The following is a 10,000-nucleotide window of genomic DNA, read 5'->3' as shown; positions in this document are numbered from 1 at the left end:
ACCGTCTCCTCTCTTAGCCCTCCCTCACCGTCTCCTCTCTTCCCTCACCGTCCCTCTCTTGCCCCTCCCTCACCGTCTCCTCTCTTAGCCCCTCCCTCACCGTCGCCTCTCTTAGCCCCTCCCTCACCGTCTCCTCTCTTAGCCCCTCCCTCACTGTCTCCTCTCTTAGCCCCTCCCTCACCGCCTCCTCTCTTGGCCCCTCCCCTCACTGCCTCCTCTCTTGGCCCCTCCCTCACTGTCTCCTCTCTTGGCCCTCCCTCACTGTCTCCTCTCTTGGCCCCTCCCTCACCGTCTCCTCTCTTGGCCCCTCCCTCACCGTCTCCTCTCTTGGCCCCTCCCTCACCGTCTCCTCTCTTAGCCCCTCCCTCACCGTCTCCTCTCTTAGCCCCTCCCTCTCCTCTCTGTCCCTCACCGTCCCTCTCTTGGCCCCTCCCTCACCGCCTCCTCTCTTGGCCCCTCCTCACCGTCTCCTCTCTTGGCCCCTCCCTCACTGTCTCCTCTCTTGGCCCCTCCCTCACCGCCTCCTCTCTTGGCCCCTCCCTCACCGCCTCCTCTCTTAGCCCCTCCCTCACCGTCTCCTCTCTTAGCCCCTCCCTCACCGTCGCCTCTCTTAGCCCCTCCCTCACTGTCTCCTCTCTTGCCCCTCCTCACCGTCTCCTCTCTTGGCCCCTCCCTCACTGCCTCCTCTCTTGCCCCTCCCTCACCGTCTCCTCTCTTAGCCCCTCCCTCACTGTCTCCTCTCTTGGCCCCTCCCTCACTGTCTCCTCTCTTAGCCCCTCCCTCACCGTCTCCTCTCTTAGCCCCTCCCTCACCGTCTCCTCTCTTAGCCCCTCCCTCACTGCCTCCTCTCTTAGCCCCTCCCTCACCGTCTCCTCTCTTAGCCCCTCCCTCACTGTCGCCTCTCTTAGCCCCTCCCTCACCGCCTCCTCTCTTAGCCCCTCCCTCACCGCCTCCTCTCTTAGCCCCTCCCTCACCGTCTCCTCTCTTAGCCCCTCCCTCACTGTCTCCTCTCTTAGCCCCTCCCTCACTGTCTCCTCTCTTAGCCCCTCCCTCACTGTCTCCTCTCTTAGCCCCTCCCTCACCGTCTCCTCTCTTGGCCCCTCCCTCACCGTCTCCTCTCTTAGCCCCTCCCTCACTGTCTCCTCTCTTGGCCCCTCCCTCACCGTCTCCTCTCTTAGCCCCTCCCTCACCGTCTCCTCTCTTAGCCCCTCCCTCACTGTCTCCTCTCTTAGCCCCTCCCTCACTGTCTCCTCTCTTTAGCCCCTCCCTCACCGTCTCCTCTCTTTGCCCCTCCCTCACCGTCTCCTCTCTTGTCCCCTGTCACCTCTCCTCTTAGCCCCTCCCTCACTGTCTCCTCTCTTAGCCCCTCCTCACTGTCTCCTCTCTTGGCCCCTCCCTCACCGTCTCCTCTCTTAGCCCCTCCCTCACTGTCTCCTCTCTGTGCCCCTCCCTCACTGTCTCCTCTCTTGGCTCTTCTTTAATTCATTTTGCATCTGTCTTTTTGTAATCTGTCTGTGTTAGAATCGTTTCAGCCCTAGTGTGCTACCTGTCAGTGTGCTACCTGTCAGTGTGCTACCTGTCAGTGTGCTACCTGTCAGTGTGCTACCTGTCAGTGTGCTACCTGTCTGTGTGCTACCTGTCTGTGTGCTACCTGTCTGTGTGCTACCTGTCTGTGTGCTACCTGTCTGTGTGCTACCTGTCTGTGTGCTACCTGTCTGTGTGCTACCTGTCTGTGTGCTACCTGTCAGTGTGCTACCTGTCAGTGTGCTACCTGTCAGTGTGCTACCTGTCAGTGTGCTACCTGTCAGTGTGCTACCTGTCTGTGTGCTACCTGTCTGTGTGCTACCTGTCTGTGTGCTACCTGTCTGTGTGCTACCTGTCTGTGTACCTGGCTGCGCTGGTCCTCCAGCTGAGAGGTGTCGTCACACAGCAGCTGCTCCAGGGTCTGGATCACCTCCTTAGTGGCCGCCAGCTCCTTCAGACTCACCACCAGCATCTGGAGCTCCGTGTCCTTAAAGTCCAGGTGCTCCCGGCACTCTGGAGACAGACAGGCAGACAGACAGACAGGCAGACAGACAGGCAGACAGACAGGCAGACAGACAGGCAGGCAGACAGACACAAAGAGACAGACAGACAGGTTAGCGGTCTCTCTCTCTCCTCTCCCCCTCTCCTCTCTCTCTCCCCCTCTCCTCTCTCTCCTCCCCCTCTCTCCTCCCCCTCTCTCCTCTCCCCTCTCCTCCTCTCTCCTCCCCCCCCTCTCTCCTCTCCCCCTCTCCTCCTCTCTCCCCCCTCTCTCCTCTCCCCTCTCCTCTCTCTCCTCCCCCTCTCTCCTCTCCCCTCTCCTCCTCTCTCTCCTCCCCCTCCTCTCTCTCCTCCCCCTCTCCTCTCTCCCTCTCCTCTCCCCCTCTCTCCATCTTTCTCTCTCCCCTCTCCCTCTCTCTCCCTCTCCTCTCCCCCTCTCTCCATCTCTCTCCTCCCCCCTCCCTCTCTCTCCATCTCTCTCCTCTCCCCTCTCTCCCTCTCTCTCCCCTCCCCCTCTCCTCTCTCTCCATCTCTCTCCTCTCCCTCTCTCCCCCCCTCTCCTTTCTCCATCTCTCTCTCTATCCCCCCCCCTCTCCTTTCTCCATCTCTCTCTCCCCCCCCTCCTCTCTCCATCTTTCTCTCTCCCCTCTCCTCTCTCCCCCCTCTCTCCATCTCTCCTCTCCCCCCTCTCCCTCTCCTCCTCTCTCCTCTCTCCCTCCTCTCCTCTCCTCTCCCTCCCCTCTCTCCTCTCTCCTCCCCCCCCTCCTCTCTCCATCTCTCTCTCTCTCCCCCCTCTCTCTCTCCATCTCTCTCCCCTACCCCCTCCCCTCTCCCTCCCTCTCCCCTCTCCCTCCCTCCATCCCCTCCCCTCCCTCACCTTTGCTCTCCAGCTTGTGCACCATGGAGATGTGGTTGAGAGCGATGATGGCGAGCATGGTCTCGGCTCTGGACAGACTCAGACACTTCTTGAGCGTGGCGGTGACGCCGGCGGCCACCAGCTGCTCGGCCAGGCTCTTGTGGTTGGAGATGAGCATGATGATGACGAGCAGGCCGTTACGCACCGACAGCATGCAGCTGCACAGTCAGCACAGACAGGAGGAAGAGCATCAGGCCGACATCTAACACCAGCGCAACATCAGCATATTACAGAACATTCAAGGAGGATTTACTGAGTCGTGTTGCACGTTTTTTTTTATAATACTCGCTTTGATTCATAAGGAGGACCTGTGATGTTCTAACATACAAGGAACAGTAAACGGAGTCAACTGTGAAGTTACAGACCGGCACAGAGACACACACACACACACAGAGACACACAGAGACAGACAGAGACACACACACACACACACACACACACACACACAGACACACAGAGACAGACAGAGACACACACACACACAGAGACACACAGAGACAGAGACACACAGAGACAGACAGAGACACACACACACACAGAGACACAGACACACACAGAGACACACAGAGACACACACACACACACACACACAGAGACACACACACACACACACACAGAGACACACAGAGACAGACACACACACACACACACACACACACACACACACAGAGCTACATACAGTCACACACACACACACACAGAGCTACATACAGTCACACACACACACACACACACACACACACACACACTACACACACACACACACACACACACAGAGCTACATACAGTCTCACACACACACACACACAGAGCACACACACACACACACAGCTACATACAGTCACACACACACACACACACACACAGAGCTACACACACACACACACACACACACACACACACACACAGAGCTACATACAGTCACACACACACAAACAGAGACACACAGAGCTACATACAGTCACACACACATAGAGAGAGAGACACACACACAGAGACACACACAAACACACAGAGACACACACAAACACACACAGAGACACACACAAAGAGAGAGACACACAGAGCTACACACAGTCTCACACACACACACACACACACACACACACACACACACACACACACACACACACACACACACACAGAGAACACCTGGAGCTGCAGCAGTGCATTCTGGGAGATACTGCATGTGGCTGGATGTTTGTTGCAGCAGCGAGTTACCCTTTAGTCTGGAGCATGAGGTCGATGGCTGCCGGCACGGCTCCCAGCAGCCCCTTGGAGCCTTCGGGCGTGGCCGAGCCGATGCTGGCGAAGATCTCCAGCATCATCTGAGTGCCGGACTCGGAGAGCGGCACGCTGCTGCCGACGCTGCGCAGGTCGTGCTTACTCGCTCCGGTGATCACCTTCAGAGTCTGAGAGGAAGTCACACACCACAGAGAGTCAGGGTTAACACGGTAAAGGAGAGTCTGATGAGACAACCATCTCTGAAACTGGTCCAGTATTAAACCAGAACAGAGCTGTAATGCAACCCTACAGGACTAATGTGCAGCAGCAGTTAAGAGTCCACTAACCCACCGGACTCCATGTAAATAATCAGGACTTTTAGCATCGTAAAACACACTTCATTCACAGTGGACAGAAACTAAATAAAACTACCAAAAGCCGTCTTGGTTCATCTTTCCACTGTTCCAACAATCACCACTCTGGTTTGGTTGAAATAAACCCTTAATTCACCCATTTACATGTGGAGATATGCTGGCTCTATACACGCTAAAAGTCCTGATTATTTACATGGAGTCTGGTGGAGATATGCTTGGCTCTATACGCTAAAAGTCCTGATTATTTACATGGAGTCTGGTGGAAATATGCTGGCTCTATACACGCTAAAAGTCCTGATTATTTACATGGAGTCTGGTGGAGATATGCTGGCTCTATACACGCTAAAAGTCCTGATTATTTACATGGAGTCTGGTGGAGATATGCTGGCTCTATACACGCTAAAAAATGTGTGTGTGTGTTTGTGTTTGTGTGTAGATTTCAGTAGACGTAAGGAGAATGTCTCACTGCGAGCGCCAGCTGCTGGACGTGGGTCACGGTGGGGAACTCCTGCATGCAGGACAGCACGGCTTTGACCCCTCCCTCGGTGGCGAAGGAGACCCTCCACTCGTACCGCAGCATGAGGAGGTGAGTGAGTCTCAGCGTGCCGATCACCAGATCTCTGGAGGACGAGCCGAGCAGCTCCACCAGCAGCTTCAGCACCTTGTCCCACACACACACACACACACACACACACACACACACACACACACACACACACACACACACACACACACAGAGACAAACACACACACACACAGAGACACAAACACACACAGAGACACAAACACACACACACACAGAGACACACAGAGACAAACACACACACACAGACACACACAGAGACAAACACACAAACGCACACACACACACACACACACACAGACACACACACACACACACAGAGACAAACACAAACACACACACACACACACAAACAGTTAATATCACAAGAATGTTTCCCCCCTCTCATTCCCCTGCTCTGGTGTCTCCCCTCTCATTCCCCCCTGCTCTGGTGTTCCCCTCTCATTCCCCTGCTCTGGTGTCTCCCCTCTCATTCCCCCCCCCTGCTCTGGTGTTCCCCCTCTCATTCCCCTGCTCTGGTGTCTCCCCTCTCATTCCCCCTGCTCCGGTGTTTCCCCCCTCTCATTCCCCCTGCTCTGGTGTCTCCCCTCTCATTCCCCCTGCTCTGGTGTTTCCCCCCCTCTCATTCCCCCTGCTCTGGTGTCTCCCCTCTCATTCCCCTGCTCTGGTGTTTCCCCCTCTCATTCCCCCTGCTCTGGTGTCTCCCCTCTCATTCCCCCTGCTCTGGTGTCTCCCCCCTCATTCCCCCTGCTCTGGTGTTTCCCCCCTCTCATTCCCCCTGCTCTGGTGTCTCCCCTCTCATTCCCCCTGCTCTGGTGTCTCCCCTCTCATTCCCCCCTGCTCTGGTGTTTCCCCCCTCTCATTCCCCCCTGCTCTGGTGTCTCCCCTCTCTCATTCCCCCTGCTCTGGTGTCTCCCCCTCATTCCTCTCATTCCCCCTGCTCTGGTGTCTCCCCTCTCATTCCCCCTGCTCTGGTGTTTCCCCCTCTCATTCCCCCTGCTCTGGTGTTTCCCCCCTCTCATTCCCCCCTGCTCTGGTGTCTCCCCCCTCTCATTCCCCCTGCTCTGGTGTTTCCCCCTCTCATTCCCCCTGCTCTGGTGTTTCCCCCCTCTCATTCCCCCTGCTCTGGTGTCTCCCCTCTCATTCCCCTGCTCTGGTGTTTCCCCCCCTCTCATTCCCCCTGCTCTGGTGTCTCCCCTCTCATTCCCCCCTGCTCTGGTGTCTCCCCTCTCATTCCTCTCATTCCCCCCTGCTCTGGTGTCTCCCCTCTCATTCCCCCTGCTCTGGTGTTTCCCCCCTCATTCCCCCCTGCTCTGGTGTTTCCCCCCTCTCATTCCCCCTGCTCTGGTGTCTCCCCCTCTCATTCCCCCTGCTCTGGTGTTTCCCCCCTCTCATTCCCCCCTGCTCTGGTGTTTCCCCCCTCTCATTCCCCCTGCTCTGGTGTCTCCCCTCTCATTCCCCCCCTGCTCTGGTGTTTCCCCCCTCTCATTCCCCCTGCTCTGGTGTCTCCCCTCTCATTCCCCTGCTCTGGTGTCTCCCCTCTCATTCCCCCTGCTCTGGTGTCTCCCCTCTCATTCCCCCTGCTCTGGTGTCTCCCCTCTCATTCCCCCTGCTCTGGTGTCTCCCCCTCTCATTCCCCCTGCTCTGGTAGAGATGTAGCCTGGAAGGAATCTCACACTCCCTGTTTAAAACAGCTCTGGTAATCCGAGTCTGTCTGCATTTAATAAACTCTTGCAATGGGGGTGGAGCCAAGCCATGCACAGTGTTTCCTCTATGTTGATTTGACCGTGGCGGCCCCCCCGGCAACATTTCTCTGCCCCCCCACGGTATCAAAAATAGGGCTGCATTGTCAGAGTACATGTCGGAGAATAGCGCAGACACACAAGGATAACTAGCCAGTTGAGATTGTGTGTGTGTACGTCCTTGAGAGCTGTAAGTCGTAGAACTTATTTTGTCATTTCATTTAAGCCTGGTCTTGCAAATTTAAATTAAGTTAACTGGTGATTATTACGGTTTGTGCTCTTCACCTGCTAGCTAACTTGCATGTTGCTGTTGATTCGATATAATAGCGATTGCTCCACGGCCTTGCCCACGTAGGTGCATTATTTACATGCTGAAGTAGTTACACTGCATTAAGATAATGGGGAGGCGAACCAGCCCCCACTGCTAAAAAAAAAAGCATAAAAGGAAACACTGCATGTATTACTTTATAAATTAAGCTTATTGTTCCCCCCCTCTCATTCCCCCTGCTCTGGTGTTCCCCCCTCTCATTCCCCCTGCTCTGGTGTTCCCCCTCTCATTCCCCCTGCTCTGGTGTTCCCCCCTCTCATTCCCCCTGCTCTGGTGTTCCCCCCTCTCATTCCCCCTGCTCTGGTGTTCCCCCCTCTCATTTCCATTGCTCTGGTGTCTCCCCCTCTCATTCCCCCTGCTCTGGTGTTCCCCCCTCTCATTCCCCCCTGCTCTGGTGTTCCCCCCTCTCATTTCCATTGCTCTGGTGTCTCCCCCCCCTCCCCTCATTCCCCCTGCTCCGGTTCATCCGAGATGTAGCCTGGAGGAGCTGTGTTTCTCACCGTACGGTCTGAGCAGAGTCGCTCCTCATGGAGTTCTTCTCCTGCGAGCCTTTCTCCTCCAGCAGCCGGGTGATGAAGAGGACAGCGGCCAGCTGCTCAGACCCCCCCGAGCCCCCCTTCCTCAGGATGTCCACCACCTCCCCCAGCTTCTCCAGCACCGTCTTCTTGCCCTGCACCCGCGGGGAGTTGAACACTGCAGGGACGACACACACACACAAGCTTTAAACACGCAATGTTTACAGCACTTCGGACACTTTAAAGGTCCCATGGCATGAAAATGTCCCGTTATGAGTTTTTTTTAACATTAATATGAGTTCCCCCCCCCAGGGGCTAGAAATGGTGATAGGTGTAAACCGAGCCCTGGGTATCCTGCTCTGTCTTTGAGAAAATGAAAGCTCAGATGGACCAATCAGGAATCTTCTCCTTATGAGGTCATAAGGGGAAAGGTTACCTCCCCTTTCTCTGCTTTGCCCGCCCAGAGAATTTGGCCCCCCCATGAGAGAGAGAGAGAGACATCATGGCTTTCAAACGAGCAAAGTGGCACCTTGCACCTTGGATGGTACATCCTAAGGAAAGCTCATTGTGGGACTGGCTCTAGTGGCTGGAATTCTGCACCAAGGCTGAATTTGGGGAAAGAGACTTCAGATACAGTATTAGAGGACCACTAAGGTCTATATAAAAGAGACTTCAGATACAGTATTAGGGGACCACTAAGGTCTATATAAAAGAGACTTCAGATACAGTATTAGGGGACCACTAAGGTCTATATAAAAGAGACTTCAGATACAGTATTAGGGGACCACTAAGGTCTATATAAAAGAGACTTCAGATACAGTATTAGGGACCACTAAGGTCTATATTCAAACAGTATTAGAGGACCACTTCCTATATAAAAGAGACAGTATTATTAGGGGACCACTAAGGTCTATAGGTCTATATAAATTAGGGACTTAAAAAGGGGTCTATATAACCACTAAGGTCTATATAAAAGAGACTTCAGATACAGTATTAGGGACCACTAAGGTCTATATAAAAGAGACTTCAGATACAGTATTAGAGGACCACTAAGGTCTATATAAAAGAGGATACAGTACCACTAAGGTCTATATAAAAGAGACTTCAATACAGTATTAGAGGACCACTAAGGTCTATATAAAAGATTCACAGTATTAGGGGACCACTAAGGCCTATATAAAAGAGACTTCAGATACAGTATTAGGGGACCACTAAGGTCTATATAAAGAGACTTCAGATACAGTATTAGGGGACCACTAAGGTCTATATAAAAGAGACTTCAGATACAGTATTAGGGGGACCACTAAGGTCTATATAAAGAGACTTCAGATACAGTATTAGAGGCCACTAAGGTCTATATAAAAGAGACTTCAGATACAGTATTAGGGGACCACTAAGGTCTATATAAAAGAGACTTCAGATACAGTATTAGGGACCACTAAGGTCTATATAAAAGATACTTCAGATACAGTATTAGGGGACCACTAAGGCCTTTAATGGTGCTGTAGGTAGGATTGTGAAAATCCAGGACTTAACCAAAGAATTTGAACATCAAACAACTTCTCAGTCCGTCCCCCTTTCTGCTAAAGGCCAAAACAGGACAACGAGGTTTAATGATAATGAGAACCTTTCATCTTGTCGTCCAGGTCTTCGGGGTATTTGCTGTCGTCCTCCGACGGCAGCTCGTTCTCCGTTTCGGGGCTGCAGCCCTCCGAGTCCACCACAGGAAGCTCCTTCTTGGCTTTCTTGGACACAGAGCCCATCGCCGAGGAAGACGAAGTGGAGGCCGACGATGAAGAGGACGAGTTCTGTCCTCCGCATGCCAGGCTGGACGAACCCAGAGAGCTCTCAGCTGCAAAACACAGACAGACAGACAGTCAGACAGACAGACAACTACTGATTATATATTAAGCTGCAAAACACACAGACAGACAACTACTGATTATATATTATAGCTGCAAAACACACAGACAGAAAGAGACAGAGGCATACAGGAGGAATGCTAGCCTGCTTATCAGTCCATTCATCATTACAGCTGCTGTTTTCCACAACTTTTCACTTCAGGCTCTGTGACAGTGAGATGTTTACCTGACAACAGGCCTTCCTTTCTGTAAACATTCTCCACCAATCAGGAGACTGATTACGTTTCAGTAATCAAGACTTTAACCATCACTCCTCAGTGAACTGCCCCCTAATCTGAGATCATTTTCTAGTTAAGTAGCCTATCTACTTATCATTATGGCAGTGTTTCCTCTAGGATTATTTTTAGCAGTGGGGGCAGAGCTGTCGGACACTT

The 10,000-nt window shown here is 53.4% G+C and overlaps 2 protein-coding genes across 2 annotated transcripts in view; both read right to left on the bottom strand.

Moving 5' to 3' along the window:
* Positions 1-10,000, bottom strand: part of LOC114571635 (nuclear factor 7, brain-like) — a 430,007-nt gene that overhangs the window by 234,847 nt on the left and 185,160 nt on the right. The window lies entirely within an intron of this gene.
* cul9 (cullin 9) overlaps positions 1-10,000 on the bottom strand; it is a 128,254-nt gene that overhangs the window by 79,304 nt on the left and 38,950 nt on the right. Inside the window, 6 exon segments of the mRNA XM_028602690.1 lie at positions 1,889-2,037; positions 2,900-3,096; positions 4,160-4,350; positions 5,003-5,204; positions 7,690-7,882; positions 9,332-9,556. Of these exon segments, the coding sequence (XP_028458491.1) occupies positions 1,889-2,037; positions 2,900-3,096; positions 4,160-4,350; positions 5,003-5,204; positions 7,690-7,882; positions 9,332-9,556 (1,157 nt within the window).

Source organism: Perca flavescens, chromosome 17, assembly GCF_004354835.1.
Source record: "Perca flavescens isolate YP-PL-M2 chromosome 17, PFLA_1.0, whole genome shotgun sequence".
Lineage (NCBI taxonomy): Eukaryota > Metazoa > Chordata > Actinopteri > Perciformes > Percidae > Perca > Perca flavescens.
Note: the sequence above shows the minus strand (reverse complement) of the source record. Positions and strands in the feature narration are given on the sequence as shown.